The sequence below is a fragment of the Clytia hemisphaerica genome, unplaced genomic scaffold (assembly GCF_902728285.1).
Source record: "Clytia hemisphaerica strain Z4C2 unplaced genomic scaffold, Clytia hemisphaerica genome assembly, whole genome shotgun sequence".
In the NCBI taxonomy this organism is placed as follows: domain Eukaryota; kingdom Metazoa; phylum Cnidaria; class Hydrozoa; order Leptothecata; family Clytiidae; genus Clytia; species Clytia hemisphaerica.
In genome coordinates, this window is record NW_027103850.1 from 351,111 (window position 1) to 373,566 (window position 22,456).

A 22,456-nucleotide genomic window follows, 5' to 3' on the forward strand; every position below is an offset into this window, starting at 1 on the left:
TGTAGAAAGATACCGCAACAACACAGCTTTATCCGCTGAAGTATGGCGTATCAAAGACCTAAACGGCGAACCAACCGTATCCTGGCGAACCATTCGCAAATCCAAAGCATTCACTCCAGATACCAAACGATGCAGTTTGTGTCTTGCCGAGAAATTCGAGATCGCGAACTATCCTGGCAAGAACTTACTGAATAAGAGATCAGAAATTATTGCCAAATGTAGACACAGACGAAAATTTCAGCTTGATATCTTTGAACCACCTGATGACGTTCAAATGTGACGTCATAAATATTTTTTGAAGACAACATATTATATTTTATTTTCTAACGTTATCTCATTTCACTGAAGATTGGTGCCTGTGCACCATGAAACTCTGAGTTTGAAACAAAGATATTGTGTCAACTCTTTATTATATGTGAGTTATTTATATACTTTCGTTTCTCAGAAAATAAAATGAAACTTTTGTCTAAAAGAAAGAAATTGATAAAAAGTAGTCTTTTACTGGAAATCAACTACTGGCAAGCTATGGCTGGATCGTAAGACATTTTTGCAAAAATATCAATTTAAAAAAAAAATTGTCGGTTAATTTCTTTTGTCAGATCACGGCAGATGTAAAGTAAAAACAAAACTTACAAGGAGAAGAGATGTATATTGGGACAAATCCAAGTGGCACAACCTTTCCATTAAGCATTTTTCTTTTTTCTTTCGTTGGGAGTTTTAAAAACTTTCTTGCCAGCTCGTTGTCCCATGGGTCGTCTAAAATTGTAGAGAATAACATTAAAGATTTGGTGTTTTTCTTTTCGTCGTTTTTTGGTAGAATTTGTTTGTAGTTTAGAGAAGAAAATTAAAATTGTGACGTAGCATCGTTTTGACGTCACACAAAGTTGTAATCACGGCATTGTTTGCGGAAAACCCACAGATAGTATGTATAAAACACTAAAGTAAAGCTAGCTATATGCTGAATGGACCTACCTGAAGGCTAATTTAACAAGAACAGGGCCAGCGAATCGGTTTTGAAAGTGAGGGGGCTAAATGATAGTGACTAAGGAGGCCCCATCATGGTTGGGGCCGACGGGCATGAACATATTTGAGGTTATGGTACTGTACTCTATATTAGATTAGAAATGGTCTATATTTAATTTTCATGAAGTTATTGTTATGAAAAAATCAACGAGGTTAGGCTGATAAATCACCGACGAATACAAAATGAAAATGAAAATTAAATAAAGCGGCCTTTTACATGTTCAAAACTCATAAGTAACAAGCTAGATGCTGAATGGATCTACCTGATGATGAAAGTTAGATAGCAATAGAGAGAAAAATGAAAACAGTCAGTCAGAAAATATAGCGTTTAGGCCGGAAAAAATTTTTCTCAGAAATCCGAATCAGCCACATTTTGAGCATTGCTACCACACATTTTTCTGCAATCAGAAAAAACAAAGGATGAAAATTCGAGAAAATGTCAAAAAACTGGTTTTTCGGGCATATTTCCGGCATTTTCAGCCGGAAAAAAATGTTTTTCGAAAATCGGGCTTCGTCACATTTTAGGTATTGTCATCTTGCATCAGTGAGCAAAATTTCATAAAAAAATATAAAGTACAGCACGAGAAATTCAAGAAATACTGTCTTTCCGGCGAAAATAGGTTGTTCCGGCGATTTTTTAACAGTTCCGGCTTCAAAAATCAATATTTTTGAAAATTGAAACATGCTTGATGGTGGGCATTGCTATTAGTAATGTTTCTGAATGAAAAAACAACCAATTATAAGGAAATAGTATAATGTAAATCCAGAAAAACGTCGATTTCCGGAATATTTCCGGCATTTTCGGCCGGAAAAAAAGTTTTCTTAAAATTCGGGCTAGACCATGTTTTGGACATTTTTAATACGCACCTTTGAGCAAAAAATCGGAAAAAACTAATGATAAAATCTCGAGAAAATGCCAAAAAAAAAAAAGTTTTTCCGTATATTTGCGGCGTTTTCGGCCGGAACCAAAAATCAAATGATTCCTATGATTCAATCCTGAGAAAAGTTGTTAACGAACGGACGAACGGACGGACAGAGGTTAATTTATAGGACCTCCATCCCTGGTCGAATCAAAATAATGTATCATAATCTCTAGTAGACCATAGGCCGGTGCTAGCAATTTGTTCAAGTAAGACCATGTTCTTGTCTCCTGGTTTCGCGGCATTTTAGTTGTTTGTTAGTTTTTGATCGAGCAAATTAGCAGCTAGCGAGCACCTCAATAAAAAACCGGGATTTTTCATCTCGTTTCTTAAGGCCGGTCTCCACTTGTACGCGCTGCGATTGCACCTTTTGGCTTTAATCCTTTTTGTTTGGAAAAAAGATTACGTCATAAAACCTTTTTAACCGTTACGTCAGATCGCGCCAATGAAGTTGCTTCATTTTTCATTTGACCAATAGCATAGAGGCTTTGCTCTAAAAAGTGCGATCGAAGAGCGCGAATGTGGAGACTGGCCTTCCACTTTGATAATTTTTGAAAAATTGAACCCTTTCAAGTGCTTTGACGCAAATTCAATATTTTCGCTACTGCAGGCAGGAGCTTCGAAAGTTTAAAGTGATGTAAAAAAATCGAATGTTTGGAGCCCGAAAACCTGGGCTCAAAATATTCGAAAAAGTGGAATAGACGTTGCTGCGTAAGAAAAAGTGGCGACGTCTAGTATAAGCTAATTAACAGCACCTTTTTAAAATGGAAGACTATAAAGTGAAAAAATGTTTCCTTTGCCTGCGTTTTTACTTGAAAAGATTGATACAAATATTGCATTACAAAAAAATGACGTCAAAGTCGGTCTATACCAATGAAGTATAAACCCGAAGGGCTAGAAGCGAATCTCCTTGGTAGGATTTAAAGCCAACAAATCCTACCAGAGTTGCACGGCCCACCTAATTTTTGCACAAATGCCAGATTGAAACTAAAATTTACCGATAAACTTCGTAAAAAAATATATATCACTCGAAAGCAAAGTAATCGCTAGATTCGATCCGTCGTCAAGAATATGGCGCATATTTAAAGGCTTCACTTTTTCTTGCCTGTGAACGGTTAAAGATTCTCTTTTAGCCCTTTGGGCTTATACACTTCATTAATCATGTCATAATTCCTATGACGTCACTTTGATCTGCACAATCATAAATCGATTGCGCCATTTTGTTTATATTGATATAGAGGCCCTCTAACTCGGATAATAATAGTAAGAACTTAATAATAAGGCAAAAATAAAAAGATGTAGTGTTTCAGGAATGCGGGTGAAGGAAAAAAGCTCTCATGTGGCCGGCCGGAGTGGTGGTAGTTTTTTGCTATTTTTTATAACTTTAGATCATTGAAATAGAACTTTAAAGATAACCTTTATGTACAAAAAGTATGAAGCAAGCCCTGAATACTAAGGTATCAACTTTTAACAAAGTCGGTCAGAAAATTACATTTTTTCAACCGGCCGGTTTTCCAGAAACACTACATTTTTTTATTTTCGCCTAAATGAGAAATTTTTCAGAATCACTTACAAGATGAACATCGAGCTTGGTTGTCTTCTAGATTAACTTGTGTGCTTTGACTTGTTTTATCTGAGAAAGAAATGGTTAAATTGTCAAAGTATTTGAAGCTTTTTCAGAAGAAATGAAAAGAGACAAACGGCATTATCAAAAAAAATCACCTCCTAGCGATGTTGCCGCGCATCCCTCTTACAGAGGTAAACATGTCCCAAGTGGCATATTTCAAGCAAGCCATACAAAACAGCCAAAATATTGATGCCAAAAGAACCTCAGCAACGAATGAATTGCCATCAAATTAAGTGAAATACCAGGTGCGATCAATTTTAGCGCGGTTGTTTTGGCAGAGATCCCGAAAATGTGTATTGGTTCTGTTAAAAGGTTTGGTTGATTCGTAAATAGCAATGATGCAGAGTCCAAAGGGTTGACGCAAGTTTTTTGTGGTCTAAGTCGAAACCTAAATTTATTTCAACAGTAACTGTTCGCAAAAGCACCCTATGCCACAAGGGATTAGTAAATATAAATTAGAAAAATATCTCACTGTTATGTGTCAAACACGATGAAGAAATACAAGTGCACCGATCGGCATTATTCCCTGTAACGAAAATTATGGCTATTGAAGGTAAACAATAGAAATAGACAGAGACATATAGAGTATAATAAAATCTTACAGTATTTTTAGTGGGATTATTTTGTTGTTTCGTTCCTTATGTAACCCTTAAAAAGAATTTTGAAACTACAAAAAAATCAAAAAGATTCTGGCTACAAGCTTGGACAAAGTATTTGACACGCACGCACGCACGCACGCACGCACAACATTTTTCAACTACCATTAAAACTTAGCACTTTTTATAAAGGAAGGTGATGCAACATATTATTAACGTCTTTATAAAGTTCATAACGTTATTTTTGCAATTAAATTCTTTTAAAATTACTCTTAAGGGATTTGATTAAAAAGCAATTTAAAAAGGCAAATCTTTGTTAAAAGTGTTAAAGAACCTAAAACATGCCCTTAAAACAGGAAACACTTGTTTTTTATGTCGATGCTATTACGTTATTTCTATTCTTTAAACTACCGTGTTACTTCGAATGATGCTATTACGTTATTTCTATTCTTTAAACTACAGTGTTACTTCAAATAAACGACCCTTCTTTTAAACGCCCCCTCGAATAAACGCCCTTCCTAAAATCGAAAAAATTGAAAAACGCCCCAGACCACTAACTCTGCCACAAAGCCAAAAAAAGACGCAGAGAATTTTCATAATGGTCTGGACAAGTAGCTTGACAAAGCTTCTTTGCATAGAGAAAAAGCAAGCAAGTGAACCGTTCAAACAGTTCAAGCGAAACAATAAATTTTTAGTCTGAAATAATTCTAGTAGCATTTTAGTATAAAGTTTAAATTAGTAGTCTAGTTCTAGACTACTCAAATCTCAACCAACCAAGCTGGTCTTTTAATTGACGAAATTGATCACTCAATCACTTTTCTCAACCGAAGCTGCACTTGTATTGCAACCTTCCTCAGTAATGAAGAACTCAAGCAGCGTAAATCACACATTGAGGAGCAATCCAAAGAGCTGAAGGAAATATCATCAAAACTTCGTGAACTACTCGGCCTTCGTCCAGATATGGAGAAATACAACAGTTTGAAGACAAAGTATGAAGCATTTATCAAATCGAGAGCAGCATACCACATCAAGATTAATGATGAAGTCAAGCTTAGAGAACTTGACAAGCTTGAATCCTTCAAGAAGAGCCGACTCAACATCATACTGCCACAACTCAACGGGCATGATTCCAAGATTGACATTTATACTTTCATTGATGAGTTCCATAAACTTCACTCTGATTCCGTACCCAGGTCGCTTCAGTCAGAGTTTCTTGAAGTAACAATTACCCCGATAAACAAGCCTTAGTTGTTGTTAAAAGTCTTGACAACATCAAATACATATGGGATCGCCTGAAAAAAATCTTCGGTGATAAGGAGGTATTTTTACAACACAAACTTTACGAACTCATGGATTTCTCCAAATACTGAAAGACTCAATAAAAATCATAAACTCCCTGATTTTTTTTATTCGAAAGTGGCTTGGTCTACCAAAAGTAATCAACAGTTCGGCTCTGTATCGGAAAGAGGGGTCGTTCTGAATGCCTTTGACTGCAATCACTGAAGTTTATAAAACTGGAAAAGTTAGAACAGCCTTTGTGCTCAGAGAATCCAGAGATCCAGAGATTAAAACCGATCCCCCAACTGTAAGAACAGTCAGGAAGTGGAAGGCAGATGACGAGGTGGATATATTCTCCTCGCTTAAGCATCGGAATATAGTCGGAGCAGTGCAATGTGGCCGAGCAGGGCTTGGAAACAACCCCTTTAAACCCTTTAGTACCAGGAATAAAAGGGAGCGCCGCGAAGCTGCAAGCAAGGTGGTTAAACAAAGGGAAGCAGAAAGCAGGGAAACCCACCTAGTCCATTGCGCACAACAGGGCCAAATGTTGAAATGGCAAGAACTTGTCGTAGAGAGAAATAGGATGTCAGGAAATATTGCAATTGAGTACATCCCGTCTTAGCTTCCTCCTCCGATCTACCTATGACGTGTTACCATCCCCGAGGAATCTTGTAAGAGATGGGAGAGTTGGAACCCTTAAACACATCCTCTCAAATTGCTCCCTTACACTCGAACGCTATACCTGGAGACATAATGAGGTCCTGAAGATCATATTTGAGGTCTTTTCCAGGCAGTTGGGCATATCAAGGAGAGAGACCACGGAAACCGGCAATCAAGTCGACTATCGCATTCATCAGGTCAAACCAGAAGGACTCCATAAAGAAACCACAGAAAATGATGGATGACGCAACTTGGAGAGGAAAATGGCAGATTGCTGCAGACTTACCAGGACGTGAACACTTCTTCCCTATTCCAACAGCATTAAGGGGGGCCGGTGTGCATGAAGGCTGAATCCAATATGTGGAGCAGATTTGCTGGTTACAACTACTAAAAGGTATGCTGTTCTTCTTCAAAACACAATATCGAAAATGAACTTTTTTATGTTAACACTTTCTCTCAAATTATCAGCAACCTGGGAGATGAGATGACTGCACCTTTCGTGCCAATTTCTAGAAACTGGGAAAAGGAAATGGAAACAAATGATTGATTTCCGTGTGATTATTTGCGTGCCTTGCGTTCCCGGGGGGGGGGGTACTAGGGTTGCGAGCTGACGGCCGCCCGACTTTCGAGCTTTGGACCCTTACCGGGACTAAAAAGGAGAAAACAAAGGAAAATTTTGGGAATTTTACGACCCTTAGCGGGACAAATTTGACCAAATTTGACCGAATTTGACCAAATTTCGATCTTTCAGGGGGTAAAAAGTTGAAGTTTTCCTATTTTTCCGACCCTTAGTGGGACTGAAATTTGATTTTCTGATTTTTCCGACCCTTAGCAGGACTTTGGAGGTCCAAAAAAGGTACCCTTAAGGGCGGCACATACCGTACACTCCATTTGCCTAAGTACCCCCCGGGCTTGCGTGCCCTCGTGGGTCTCGTGAGTTAAGTGGCTCGTGCCCTCGTGGGTTACGTGGGTCACGTGCCTACGTGGGTCTCGTGCCTTCGTGGGTCCAAAAGAAATTTACGTGAGTATCTCGTGGGTCCAAAAAATTACGTGGGTCCAAAAGAAATTTACGTGGGTATTTTGTGGGTCCAGAAAAATATTACGTTGGTCCAAAAAAAAAATTACGTGGGTATTTCGTGGGTGCAAAAAAAATTACGTGGGTATCTCGTGGGTCCAAAAAAAAAATACGTGGGTATCTCGTGGGTCCAAAAAATTGACGAGGGTAGCCGAAAAAACATAAAAATACTCTGACTGCTTTTAATAAACACCCTAAGCTTTCGATTTTTTTAGTTGATTATTTTTCTTTTGCGAGATAAGCCATTAAAAAATCGGCGGGATGGTCAGATGCTGGGTAGGACTCGTCTTCTTTAATGGGATAAAATTTTGGAGGGATTGAATTTCCCCCACAAAAAATTGCTGACAATCCTACTAAATTTGCATACTCTCGATAGCGTAATTGTATTATGGGAAACTTTCTTTCTTTTCAAGAGAGATTTCCCATTTATTTGTCTTGACTAATTTTCAAAATATTCAAAATATTGTGATTCGCGAAATTAAATTCAGACAAATTATTAGGAAGCCCCAAAATCGCAAGATCTAATCCTAGCAAACTTCTAAAATTTTGTGTTTACGTGGAGTACTGTAAAACCGAGGAAAACAATCTGCGGTACAATCCTACTAAATTAAATTATCGAAAGAAAAAAGCCTCTGGATCAAGATAATAAAAAAAACAAATTTAGATCAAGCGCTATCGGTTAAAATGTTCTTTAGGTTTTTGTAAGCTTAAAACAAGTTTAAGCTTCTTCTTCGTAAAAATTTAATGTCGAATTTTAAGGAGTCACGTAAATTTTTTGGACCATGAACATATAAACGACTGGACATCTATCTTTTATTGTCTCTTTGAAGCGAGCTTCGTTGCCGCCTGTATTTCAAAATTGGTATGAAAAGTCCGACAATATTCCGTCATGATTTTATTTCATTGAATTATTTAGGTAAAAGGATCGATACTTCAACATTACTCCTAATGCACAAAGAAATTATTTTCAAATTTTTTCACAAGTTTGCAATATATTTTATCAACATTTTTCAACTCTGAAATGTAGAATTTCAACTGCGTGTATACTTTTGAATCCCTTTTGTCACTCAAATAACTTTTTTTTATGACTTGAAAAAATAGCTTGCCAAAGTTGAGAGCCTGTGTAATAAGAATATCGAAATTAGAATGTGACACTCTCTAAAATTATTAGACACTTTTAAGTCAAAATTTTGAAATATTATGTATCCACTCAATGGGGAAGTTTTCAACGACATCAAGACAGCTTTCATTACAAATGGAGTTAATGCATCAGCACTTCCAACGGTTCCAGATAACAGTGGTCAGTGGTGATGTCGACTTCATCATTGGTATCAAATATCTACGTCATTTTCCAAAGCCCATTTTCCAGATGCTATCAGGTCTCACCATCTATGAGTCATCATTCGAAATCAACGATAGTTCCTTTGGTTTGATTGGAGAACCACATAACCAATTTCGTCACGAATCAACTCAAAAGCTACTCCTTTGGATACCACGTCAATCCTTATGTTCGTCTACTAGGATACAACGTCCAAGACGATCCAACAAATCCAATGCACTTCTTCAACGCTGTTGAGGAAGCCGGAAGCTCAATCACTTATCGATGACCAAATGCAGAGATTGTTCAACCTGCAATGAATCACCCAACGACATATGTAGCATCAAAGAGGACGCAAAGCAAGAGATCACCAACAACTCTGTCACAGTCAACATCAAGGAAAGAAGCTCAACAGCAACTCTTCCTCCCATCGCCAGCACAGATCGTCTTCAACCAAATCGTAGCATCGCTCTTCAAGTCTTCAATCAACAACTCAAAGGTCTGGAGAAAAACCCTGATGACAAAGCTGACATCATCAAGTCTGAAGAGAAATTCCAATTATAAGGGTATGTTGATTTTGTAAAAACCTTTCTCAAGCAGACCAAGATTTTCTTCATCAATCTAATATCGAGAACTTCATCCCATGGAGAGCAGTTTGGAAAGAAAACTCTGTCAACACCTTGTCGTGTTGTTTTTGATGCTTCGATGCAAACCAAGAAGTTTTTCCCTACATGACATTATCGCTAATGGGAAAAATAACTTGAACAAGCTTTTCAACGTCTTCCTTCGGTGGAGGAGGAACAGATTCAGATTCCACACAGACGTGCAAAACTCAGTCAAGCTCGACAAATCAAACTGGGTTCTGCAACGATATCTCTGGAACGAAACAATTGATTCTACCAAACCACCAGAACAAAAAGTTATCAAAACTTTAATCTACGGTGTCAAATCATCAGGCGAGCAGGTAGAACAATGCTTACGGGAAACAGCTAATCAATTCAAAAGCACTCTGACATCTAAAGAATCGTATCAGAGGACATTTATGTGGATGATTGCTCATCAGGTGATCAGACCCTTCCCAAGGTCATCAACACTGTAGATCGACTCGAAACTGTTGTAAGCAACGGTGGCTTTACACTCAAAGGTTTCACATTCTCTTGCCAAGATCTAATCGAAAAGCTTTCTAAGGAAAGTCATTCCGTATCAGTTGCTGGACTCAAGTGGTATCCAAAAGAAGACACCCTATCAATTGATGTTAAGGATCTGAATTTTGCAAATAGGTATCGTGGTCGAAAACCAACTTCAATCTCCGACATCCCAGCCAATCTAACACGTCGACAATGCCCATTCAAACTATACGACATCTCAGGCATGAATATGCAAATTTGACTGGGATGATACCTTACCTGACAACCTCCGCAACATGTGGGTATCAAACTTCGAAATGATGAAAGACCATCGAATATAAACGCGCTATTGTACCAGAAGAGGCGGTTAACATCGAACCTCAACATCGAACCCTTGACTTTGGCGATGTCAGTGAATATTTGGCAAATCTCATTTTAACCCCCCGCAACGACCAGATGAAACAATGCCAAACGAATTGCGCAATGATCATGATAATCTCCCTCGTTTTATTCAAGAACTTCGTCAAATATCAGCAAACACAGATATTGAAGACAGCCCACCCACTATTGAAGAAATCCAAAAACAAATCGCCAGCTTAAAAAACAATAAGGCTAATAATGACATAGATCCTGAACTTCTAAAACTATGCGATGATCCCGTCTTATCACAAATAATCCACCATATTACAACAAACCTATGGATGAATAATGATATCCCAGAAGCATGGAGCAACTCGCGCCTTAAAACTCTTTGGAAAAATAAAGGTTCCAAACAAGACCCTTCAAAATATAGAGGGATCAGCATAGGGTCAACAATATGCAAACTTGTGACTAACATTATCTTAAATCGCCTGCAACCGTGGTATGAAGCTCAACTTAGTGATGAGCAAAACGGTTTCAGGAAAGATAGAGGGACGACGGACGGCATTTTTGAACTGAAACGTGTACAGCAAATCACTAACCGAAAGAAGCAGCCCCTCTTCCTACTGTTTGTAGATTTATCTGCAGCATTTGATCACATTCCGAGACATTGGTTATTCGAATCAATCAAAATGCGATTTCCCGATAACAATCTACCACCACTGTTCACCATACTCGAACAACTCTACAAACAGACAACTCTCACTTTCCAGGAATCAAATACCTTTCAAACTACAACAGGAGTCCGCCAAGGAGGCCCAGAGAGCCCGTTCCTCTTTAATCTCTACATCGATTTTGTCATGCGTGTCTTTATGAGTGAAGCCAATGCAGAAAGTATCAACTTCTATAAACATTCATACCGTTTGAATCCAAGAAGTATCTCTAGAGCAAATAGAATATCTATGAGAGAGAACAATTTACGCAATTGGGGGACATCAACATTACCGTGGTGCGGATACGCGGACGATCTCATCCTTTTTCTCATCAGTCAACTAGATTTGCAAAGCTCTATCAACTTTCTAGATCAAACGTTTACTCGATTTGGACTATCAATAAACGCTTTGAAAACCGAATCTATGATACTTAACTGTACCGAACAGGATTACCCAAATCCATCATCAAATTGAGGAACATTGATATCAAAAACGTCAAAACGTTCAAATATCTCGGAGCTTTCATTCACTTTGAGGAACCGAATACCGGTGACATCGAGATTAATTACCGTATTCAACAGGCGACTAACAAATTCGCAGAAATGACCAACCTTCTTCAAAATTTCAATGTCCATTTGAAAACTCGTATCATCTTCTTAAATAGTTATGTACGTAGTCGCTTAATCTACTCATGCCAAAATTGGAATTTATATTCAAGCCAACTTGAGCGAGTAAACGTCACATATCGTCGATTCCTACGTCGAATGATTAGAGGTGGTTTTCGTTTCGTAAATGAGTCTAACAACGATTTCCGTTATCAGGTAACCAACAAAAGACTCCATGAAATATGTGGTACATCAGATTTGTCCAATTTCATTGGAAAACAGCAGCTGGAATATGCTAAACATGTTATTCGTATGACCCACGAGCGTTCCATTAAACTGTTGATGTTCAACGATGATAAGTATACGAAACGTGGAAGACCATTTAAAACTTTGCTAGATCAAGTAACTGATCAAAACTCCCTCACAACAGATGGTCTCTATGTTGAGAAAATGATTTTCTAATATATTTTTTGTAATTGTTCTTGCTGATATGATGATCGGTGAGAAGTATCTTGCAATCCAGATCAGCTGATCTGGATTTCTCGATGCTTCCCACCCCTATAGTACTAGTCATAGTGTTTTGGTAAAATTTATATATATACCGGTGAGCGGTCACGGTGTACGGGGCTTCGAACCGGGTTATAGTCCGATTTTTTTAAATTCTCATTCTTTCCCCACTCTTTCCATCTTATTCTTTGAACTGTAAAATGTGTGTGAGAGCCACAGGGTTGGATAGTGGCAATCCAATCCCAGTTCCTTCTCTTCTAGTATGCTTTCTTCAACGTTGTGGCAGAAACGTGTCAAAGGTGTGGCAACTTTGTCTAGTAGAAAGTATACTTCTTTTCTCATTGTAATTTTAGTTTCTTCGGATGGTTCCGTGGTTTTTACGTTTTAGTTTATTTTATATTATTGCGCGCGTTTTATACTTTCAATAAACACATCTTTTTACTATCTTTTATCTGTGGTGGTGTTTAATTAACACTGCTTGGCCTACCTACACAACCCTATTTCCATCATATAGGAGGATATTTTCGTAAAAGGCCGAAATCCTGTGTAGGTCGAAAACTGAGGAACAGATAATGTGTTTTCTTGAAATATATTTTTTGACTCATATTGAGTTACTTCATTCCATCTTAACTCATATTGAGTTACTTTCTTCCTTAAAGTCATTTTAGATCACTAGTTTTACATTGAAAGATTTCTATGTCATCATATTTTCCTTTTCTACTCCAACCTGATTGATTTTCTGTGAATGTTCATTCTAGATTTTTGTTGTATTTGTATTGTCTTTTTGTTTTGTGGGTTTTTGTCTTTATTGTTTCCATTTTGAGTAGTTGAAGGTTTTATACTTCTAGACTATATATATATATCAGCAATTTACGTCCGTTTCAAGCTCAAAGATAAAACATACTCATTATAACTCATCTTCGCAAGATCGCAGGTTTTAGAGAAAACAACCCAACCAAGAATCTGATGAAGCATAGCGCAACCTCCCTGACATTTCTTTTGAGGGGGTTACACCCAAAAAAGTGCAAATGGAAACTGGAGCTAAAATACAGCTAAATATTTGGGGGACCTGATATGTTTGGGGGGAGCTGGAATTTCAATAGTAAATCTGGGGGTTGACTATTTCTTCTATCATTTTTCTTTATATCACCACATTTTCATCCAAAAACTTTTCATTTTATACAGTCTATTGATTCTGTTTGTTTTCACGCAACTTATTGCTGAATCTTCATGATGCACTGAGACTTAGAACATTTTGTAAAACTTTTCAATACTTTACAAGATCCAACTCAGTGCTCAAGAACGTCAATTGGCTTATAAAGAATGCAAACCAGAAGCAAAATCATTCTCATCATCTTCAATCATCATATCAGATGAAGTCGCTAAACGATACAAGCTTTGATCTCGTTGATCCAAACTCCAGAAAATTTTCTTCTATTGTACGTATCTTGGTCATCAATAGAAAATTCATCAAAATTTACCTCAATATCTCATCACTTTGCCCGAAACGTCTTCAAACACAGATTCAACAAGAAAATGACTCATAGGAAGCAAGGGATTACCTCTTCAGAAAGGCAACATTGGAAGTCAACACCTCTGTACCTACGAACAAGGTAAAGAAAATCTCGGAAGTGAAAGATGGAATCTTGTACTATACAGGACGAATTCTTCTAACAGATAATGTCACGATTCTTGGTAAAGAAACAAATGTCATGAAGGACATAGGAACACTTCATTTTCATGTACCAAACATTGACCGACATTCACCGCTAGCATATGCCATTGTAAACGATATACATTGGAATCATCACCGGAGTCAACACCACCGGAGTCAACACCACTTGGAGATATATCCTTTAAGTAGCATACATCATTGAAGGAAGATATCTCGTGAAACAGATTCGATCTTTATGTGCGAAATGTTTATACTTGATGAAACAACAACTTGATGTGTCTATGGGGCCCACGCTGGCTGGACCATTTTCATCCTACTCAAATCATCACAAACGAACAACAGTCAAAATCTGGCTAATCGTTTTCTGTTACGCAACCAGAACTGTCGTGAAGATCAAGCTGATGGAAGATTACACAACAACATCCTTTGTGCAAGCATTCACACGTTTGGCATGAGAAGTTGGCTACCCAAAGAAATTACTTGTTGATAAAGGGAGTCAACTTCTCAAGGGATGTAAATCAATGCAACTCAACTTCCAAGACATCAAGGCCAAGATTCAGACAAAATCATCTATTGAGTTCAACCATTACCCAGTTGGTGGGCACAACTTCCATAGTTAAGTCAAAAGATTAGAAAATGATTATGTTTCATCTTTAAACTTGAAAATCGTTGGAGAATCTATCCACCTTGAAAGACTCTCCATGGTGCAATGGGAAACCCTCGCGGCATCTATCTCCAACTCAATAAACAATCTACCTTTGGCAATAAAAAACAATGGTGATTTTGAATTTGCAGACCTTGTCACTCCGAACAGACTCATTCTCGGGAGGAACAATGACCGCTGCCCAACCGAACCTTTGTTAATATCAGATGATTCCGATAAATCATCCAACCAATGCAAAGATCTTCAACGCTTAGTTTGAGTGTTGGTCAACCTTGCATGTACCATCATTGATGCACCAACCTAAATGGTTTAACACCGATCGTGATCTACAACCAGGTGACGTTGTTTTGTTCACCAAACAGGATTCCACTGTTAACACTCCTGTTGTTTCTATATTATCTTACGTTTATATTTTATAGATTAGTACATCAACACTTTGGGGTGGGTTTTACACTATCACTTGATTCATATCAATTCTTTCATCCACCATCGTTCAACTTATCAATATGGTCGTTTCAAATCGGTAAATCTTGGTCGTGATAATACCGTTCGTGATGTTGTGGTTGAATAGTGCTGAGAATACAAGATGAGAAGACTTTGATTCTGATATTGGGAGTTGATGAGATTTGTCAAAGGATTTAATCAAATTGAAATGATTTCCAAATTTCGCAATTAAAATGACTCTTCAAATCCTAAATGTGATTTGATGTTTTAAATAGTAAAATTCATTTTTGGAATGAACGTTTAAGGGGTGTACTCAACATTCAAAAAACTTTGAAAAGTGGATTTTATATGATTGTCTATTCTGTATTTATCTGATATCTCTTTTAATAATGCACATTTAATGACCAATTTTTACATATTTTTAGAACTAAATAATTACTAATGATGATATAAAATATCGAAACATGTTTTGAAATAAAAATTGATATGCTTTGGTCAAGTTCCCGACTATGCTATAATATTGACTTTGTTAAAATTCAAAAATGAAATAAAAATTATTAAAATAATGTATTTTCAAGAAAAATTTATTCAGGACATTTATTCCAATTAGTCTACTTTCAATCATAAAATTTCAAGTAGTATTTTCAATATTCATATGGTTTTTCTGTTTTCAGTGTTCACCATTTTGGATTCTACTTTGTTTATTAGGTTAATTTATTCAAAATATGTATTTTTCCAATTTTTTGTTTTGGTCAGTAATTTCTACATTTTTCTTATATATAAACTTTTACCTATGACCTAGAATTTATCATTCTGTAAATTATACATTTTCTAGAATTTGCTATTTAAGAAATTACTTTCATTTTCACATCAGAACAACAAAAGATTTCATGGAGTGAACATTCCAAATTTAAGACTTAGTCACAACTTTTAAATTACAAATTTTTAGGAAAATGAAAGAAATGTATCGAAAATATAGCTAAGCCCCAAAAATTTATCCAAGAAGCGCGGAATTAAGATAAAAAATGTAAGTAAACGATGAACTTATTGATTGGAGTTGATGGATAGCTATAGTCAAAGGGGTAAAGACTTATGAAATCTTACAAATTAGATTTAGCTTATCTTGGTTTGACTGGCTTTCCAGATTTGATTGGGTAGCATTGTTTTCTGAAATAAATAAAATTGATAATATGAATAATTTTACTCTCCCTTAGACAAAAATGTATATATGTTAGACACAAACCGCAGTGTCATAGATGAGTAAAATATATCGCATAAAGGTCAACCAGTATTTTGGAGACCCTAGGGTCGGCATTGATAAAACCAAAAATTCTCAAAATACGAGTAACAGCAAAAAATCTTGGAACTCCTTTCCTTCCATCTTGATTTAATAGTTTATGACAAAAAATCAACATCATATATAAAAATTTTCGCTGAATCACCAAAAACGACAAATTCAATTTTTTTTGTAAAATATACAGTAAGAGAACAAGCAACATGCTGAATGGACCCTGATGATGAAAGCTAGATAGCAATAAGGAGAAAAATGAAAACAATCAGTCAGACAATATAGCGTTTTGCGAAAATGCATAACACATTAAATTTTATCATTGATTGTTGAGTAGGGAAAATAGAAATAGAAAGTTCCGGTTGCAAAAATCAGTTTTATTGACAATTGAATCATGCTTAATGGTGGGCATTGTTATCAATAATGTGTGAAAAAAAAACAAAGAAATAAGGAAAAAGTCAAATGAAAATCTGCAAAAACGGCGATTACCGGCATATTTCCGGCATTTTCAGCCGAAAAAGAATTTTTCTCAAAAAAAGAAACTCGGTCATGTTTTGAGTATTGCGAATACGCATCTTTCTGCAAAAAATCAGTAAAAAAATTCGAGAACATATCAAAAAAACAGTTTTTCCGGCATATTTCCGGCATTTTCGGCTGGAAAAAAATGTTTTTCGAAAATTGGGCTCCGTCACATTTTAGGTATTATCATTTTGCATCAGTGTGCAAAATTTTATAAAAAAATATAAAGTACAGCTCGAGAAATTCAAGAAATACTGTCTTTCCAGCGAAAATAGGTTGTTCCGGCAATTTTTGAATAGTTCCAGCTTCAAAAATCAAATTTTTTTTTTAAATTGAAACATGCTTGATGATGGGCATTGCTATTAAAATGTTTTTGAATGAAAAACAACCAATTATAAGAAAAAAATCCAATGAAAAAAAGTTTTTCCGGCGTTTTTAAATTTTTTTTTCGAAAATCGGGCTCCGTCACATTTTGGGCATTGCCATTTTGCATCTTTGTGCCAAAAATCAGAAAAAACTAATGAGCCAATCTCGAGAAAAGCTGGTAACAGACGGACGGACGGACGGACGGACGGACGGACGGACGGACGGACGGACGAACGGACGGACGGACGAACGGACGGACGGACGAACGGACATGGGTTAATTTATAGAACCTCCGAGGTAGGTCCAAAAATAATCTTAAAGCTTAATATTTTCAATTTCAGTTAAGCTGTTCTTCTAAAATCTTCACAGCATATTTCATACATTTTCAAAAGTGATTGGCTTCAGAAACTTAATTAAGAAGTCGTTAAATCAAAATTGTCATTTTGTAATTTTTCATTGCTCATCTTCAATTTCAAAAACTTTTGGAACACTTTTTCTCAAAATTCATAGTGCTCTAAATTACCGTTTTCCTGTTTTAACGGTAAATAATGTTAGAATTGAAACACTGGTTGAAAAATGGCAAGCAAAATAAATAAAGTCAATAATTGATGAAATATGTCATACCTACTACTTTCACATCCCAGTCGTCAAACCATTCGTCCATGATTTGTTTATTTAGAATAAAGATGCAATTCCAAACACAAATCCAAATAAAATTCCTAAACACAGGAATGTATACCAAATTATGACAGAAATATTTTTGACTGTAAAAGAAAAATGGTAGCAAAAAATATAATTCATACAACTAGCAACTATCTAATGCAAGCTTCTCCAAGTGACTTTGGAAAGGCCATCTCTGGGCAATATTCTATTATATTATTCAATATTCAGCCATCCTATTGTGTTTGATGGCGTTTGAATATTGCTTGAATATTGTTTGATTAAAAGGTTCGATTGATTGCCAATTACCTTCATTAAATTGAACTTTGATAATCATTATGTGCAATAAGTTTGATTGCAATTAAATTGGCCTCCACCAATAATACATGCTATTCATTTTATTTTTAAACACAATCACGCAATTTTGTTGTCATTCTCAGTCCTTTGAATAGTTGTTTAGGAGAATGTGATGGTCTATTGAATAACAAATTACTCCACACTACTTTCCCTAAGCCAATACAAACAGGATCAATTATCTTGTCCGTAGGTAACTGCTATGTTGTAAAAGATGATGTTATCATTAAAAAAATTTCTACTGGACTAATTAGTTATTCAAAAGACAATCGTGTTCTCCCAAAGGACCTTGGAGTGTAGTCTTCTGAAATTGAGATTATATATTGTTCAGATTTTGTTTTCACGCACCTCTTTAGATCTGATCTACCGGGTGCACCAAAAAAAAGTATACAGGTTTGTCGAGGTATTGTGAGCTTCAGGACTTATTTTTTTTAGTTCATTCTTTTTTTATCGTATAGAGGATGCTCTAACCCTAATTTTGAGCTATCATACATTAGATTTGAGAAAGTAGTTCGAAAATTAATTTTTTTAATGTCGAAATTTCAAAAAATCATCAAAAACAGCAATCACGCTATAAATAAGACAAAATGACTGAAAGCTATCATCTGTAAATTGATTGAACATATTCTATACAGTAAAATGATGACTCAAATATCAGATCACAATGTTCTATCTGAGCTCCAACATGGATTTCGAGAAAAGAGATCTTGCGAAACGCAACTTCTCCTCACTACCAATGACTTTGCTAAGGAGCTAAACCAGGCTGGCCAAATGGACTCAATTCTCCTCGATTTCAGTAAAGCGTTCGACAAGGTAGACCACAATAAACTCTTTTTCATGGATTGAGTTATTCCTTAGCGCTCTATCCGAAAAAATCTTAGTCAACGGCAAATCATCTTCGTCAGCACCAGTGAAATCGAGCGTACCTCAAGGAACAGTTTTAGGTCCCTTATTATTTCTGGTGTACATAAATGATTTGCCCCTCTGTGTGGAATCCAAAGTTTGTCTCTTTGCAGATGATGCTTATCTTTACCGGCCAATAGCATCACGGTCTGACCCTTATATTGTCCAGAGTGACTTGGACAGACTCCAAACGTAGGAACAGTTATGGAGCATGGAATTCCACCCCAACAAATGCAAGCTCCTAGGGATAACAAACAAGAACAAACCTATAATATCAGATTATACCATCCATAACAAAAAGCTTGAATCAGTTGATAGTGCAAAATACCTTGGAGCCATTCTCAACAAAAAACTGAATAATAAAAATGTTTGTTGCAAGAGAGGTTCACAAATCCCCAACTTTCTACAAAGAATCCTAAGAGGCTGTTCCAGAGCTATCAAGGCAAAGGCGTACAAGACGTACGTAAACCGATTCTAAATTACACTTCCACCATATTAAACCCTGTTGGTGAGGGTAATCAAAACTCATTTTTACCTTTCACTGGTAATCTTTGGAATGATTTAAAATCAGAGCTTACAAATTTTGTCATCTTTCAAATTAAAAGTTGAAAATTCTGGCTAAATCAACGTAATTTTAATTTATATTCATTTTTGCATAAAATCAAACATTTTATTTATTTTCAAATCAATCACAAACACAATATTTATATTCATATACCATTTTATTCAAATACTTTAATCTATTTAATTATTCCCAGCATCATGTTCTTTGTGCCTTTTAAGCCTACAAAGATTTTGTATCAGATGGTTTGAAATGAAAAAAAGATAATAGTTTTTCTATGTTGAAAAATAACTATTCAACAATGTTCAACTCAAAATTATAGTCCTTGGCTGATACTTCATATATTATTCAGAAAATGAAGTCAAAATCGCTACCTTTTGCCCATGTCGGCATATGCCGACATCTGGCAAATAGGTCGAACCTTCTTTATTTCCCGTGGCAAATAGGTCGAACCTTAAAAAATACGAACGGCAGTTAAAGGGTTAAAACATCAGCCACATGTATTTAGACATCCAGCCAACAGCCATTTTGTTTCTAAATGAATCTATGTTTTCATTTTCATTTGTTGTCCTTTTTTTTGCAGAGTCAGCTTTTTCCACAAATTATGCGCGCGCATCGAAATTATCAAAATGCGCGCGAAAGTACTGCGAAAGTACTGCGAAAGCTGGCCAATCAGCTCGAATCTGCATTGCAGGGAAAAATGTCCCTGTAGGCGAGTTACCTGCGTCAAGCATTAAACAAGCAGCAAAAATCTTATAAACTAGCCTGTGAACAAAGTTTAACGCTTGGATTCCCAGGTTAGGATTAGGACTAAAACAAACCAATTGCATCTAAACCCTGATATACAAAAACATAGGGTGGTCAAGCTGAGTGATGGACATGTATTAAATGTACGTTGTCCTGCGTCTAATCGGATAGCCTCTCCTCAGAAGTCAACCCCCCCCTCCGCGCGGTGTCCACCTGGTTAACACGAATCGAGGGCTCTGGCGACAGGGCGAGTATTCGGCGTGATCAGGTGATCATGTATTTCACGTTGTCTCTCTGTGAGTTGGTATCTCTGTAAAAATACTCAGTTCCTGTAACTGTGAGCAGGTTGGTGACAGGAAGGGCATCCGGCCTTAAAAAAACTGCCTCAATTCTTTCTCAAAAATCCTTCCTATCTTTTGTAACTCAAGGTGTTTTCCGTGCCAATGAGTGAATGGCTATACAAAGTTAGTCGCGAACGGTTATGTATTCAGTGGCGAGCAGCCTTATCTAGTGTGCCGGGCAACTCTAGATGGACTTCATTGACCCGTGCATATTCCACATAGCCCTGGCAGCCAATTATGAAAACTAAATTATTTAAAAATATTCGTATTGGTTCCCTGAATGTTGGAACCATGAGAGGTAGAGCTGGTGAAATTGTCGAGACTGTGTCACGCCGTAGGGTTTCAGTCTGCGCTATTCAAGAATCAAGATGGAAAGGCCAATCAGCTAGAATGATAAGCGGTAAAAACTGCAAATATAAGTTCCTTTGGTGTGGTGATGAAACTGGTTTTGGTGGTGTGGGTCTTCTCGTGGAGGAGGACCTTGTTGAGAATGTGATATCTGTCGAACGCATAAACAGCAGAATCATGTACATTCGCATCATGATCGAAAAATCCATTATCCGTATCTTTAGTGTTTATGTGCCTCAAACTGGTCTACCTGAGTTACAAAAAGAAAAGTTTTACAACAATCTTCTTACTCAGACAGCCCTAACACCGGAAGAGGAATTTCTTCTAATTTGCGGTGATCTTAATGGTCATGTAGGTAAAGAAACAGCAGGTTTCGACAATGTTCACGGTGGAAATGGTTTTGGTGACAGAAATGCTGACGGTATCAGACTTCTTGACTTCTGTTTAGCTGCTAATCTTGCTATCACTAACACATTCTTTTCTAAATCAGACAATAAATTGGTCACCTACCAGTCTGGTGCCACAAAGTCACAAATCGACTTCATCTTAATTCCGAGAAATCACCTAAAAACAGTCCGCAATATAACTGTAATTAATGGTGAAGAATGCACTCCACAACATAAGTTGATTGTTGGTGACATTATTCTGAATGCAGGCAAGGTGACTCTCAAAGCCTTTCCCAGACGCAGACGCGTATGGAAACTAAAAGAGCCTGCTATATGTGAGGATTTCTGTGCAAGTGTTAATGCGAAATTGCAAAATGTTGTTGCTTCTAATGATATTGATGAATCCTGGAAGAATTTGAAAAACTCTATTCTTGAATCCTTTGATACTTCCTGCGGTTGGTCAAAACCACATCAAAGACGCAGGGAAACTTGGTGGTGGAATGAAAGGGTTGATACTGCTGTTAAGGAAAAAAGAAGACTTTGGAAGATCTAGTCAGAAAGAGCCATATCTGGCTGCTAAACGCAGGGCAAAATCTGAAGTTTACTAGGCTAAAAAAGATGCTTCAGTTGAAAGGTTTCGTAATTTGAATGAGAAAGATAAGCTTAACCATGTCTTCCAGCTTGCTAGAAAAATGAAGTAGAATCAAGACATTGTTGGTTAAAAGTGTATTCGTAACAAAGAAGGGGATATTGTATATGATGATGCTTCAAAGTTAGAGGCCTGGAAACAACATTATGATGGTCTCCTGAACTCTGAATTTGCCTGGGATGAATCTGCTCTTCCAAACGCAGATCCCATCATGGGTCCCTCAATTGAGATAACTGAGGCAATGGTACTCAAAGCCATTAATCGGATGAAATCTGGCAAATCCGCTGGGTCAAGTGGCATAGTTTCTGAGATGCTTAAGGTCTCGCGCGATAGTGTTGTCCCGAAACTCACAACCCTTATAAATTTGATTATTCGCGAAGGTAAGGTACCTGATGAATGGAACGACTCGTACATCATTAGTTTGTATAAGGGAAAAGGTGATTCCCTTGATTGTGGTAATTATCGCGGTCTCAAGTTGTTAGAAGTACTGCAGAAGGTACTGGAGCGCATCTTGGAAAGTCAGGTCATAAGGACATATTTTTTGCCTTTGTTGACCTTGAAAAAGCCTTCGACAGTATACCACGGAAAGTGCTGTGGTGGGCCATGCGAACTCTTGGTGTTTCTGAATGGATTGTAAAAACGGTTCGGGCTATGTACAATTCTCCAAGATCTCGTGTTCGCATTAATGGTAAATTCAGCGATGAGTTTGACGTAAACGTTGGTGTGCATCAAGGCTCAGTC

The 22,456-nt window shown here is 36.9% G+C and overlaps 2 protein-coding genes across 2 annotated transcripts; one reads left to right on the forward strand and one right to left on the reverse strand.

Moving 5' to 3' along the window:
• Nucleotides 1-595: 595 nt before the first annotated feature.
• On the reverse strand, nt 596-17,525 carry LOC136807627 (uncharacterized). The gene is made up of 5 exons (XM_067064221.1): nt 17,390-17,525; nt 15,697-15,759; nt 4,043-4,096; nt 3,517-3,576; nt 596-756 (listed from the first exon to the last, which is right to left on the reverse strand). The coding sequence occupies exons 1-5, from the start codon at nt 17,427-17,429 to the stop codon at nt 596-598; spliced, it is 378 nt and encodes a 125-aa protein (XP_066920322.1). The 5' UTR covers nt 17,430-17,525.
• Nucleotides 17,526-20,623: 3,098 nt separating this feature from the next.
• On the forward strand, nt 20,624-21,619 carry LOC136807628 (craniofacial development protein 2-like). The gene has a single exon (XM_067064222.1). The coding sequence runs from the start codon at nt 20,624-20,626 to the stop codon at nt 21,617-21,619; it is 996 nt and encodes a 331-aa protein (XP_066920323.1).
• The last annotated feature ends 837 nt before the right edge of the window (nt 21,620-22,456 follow it).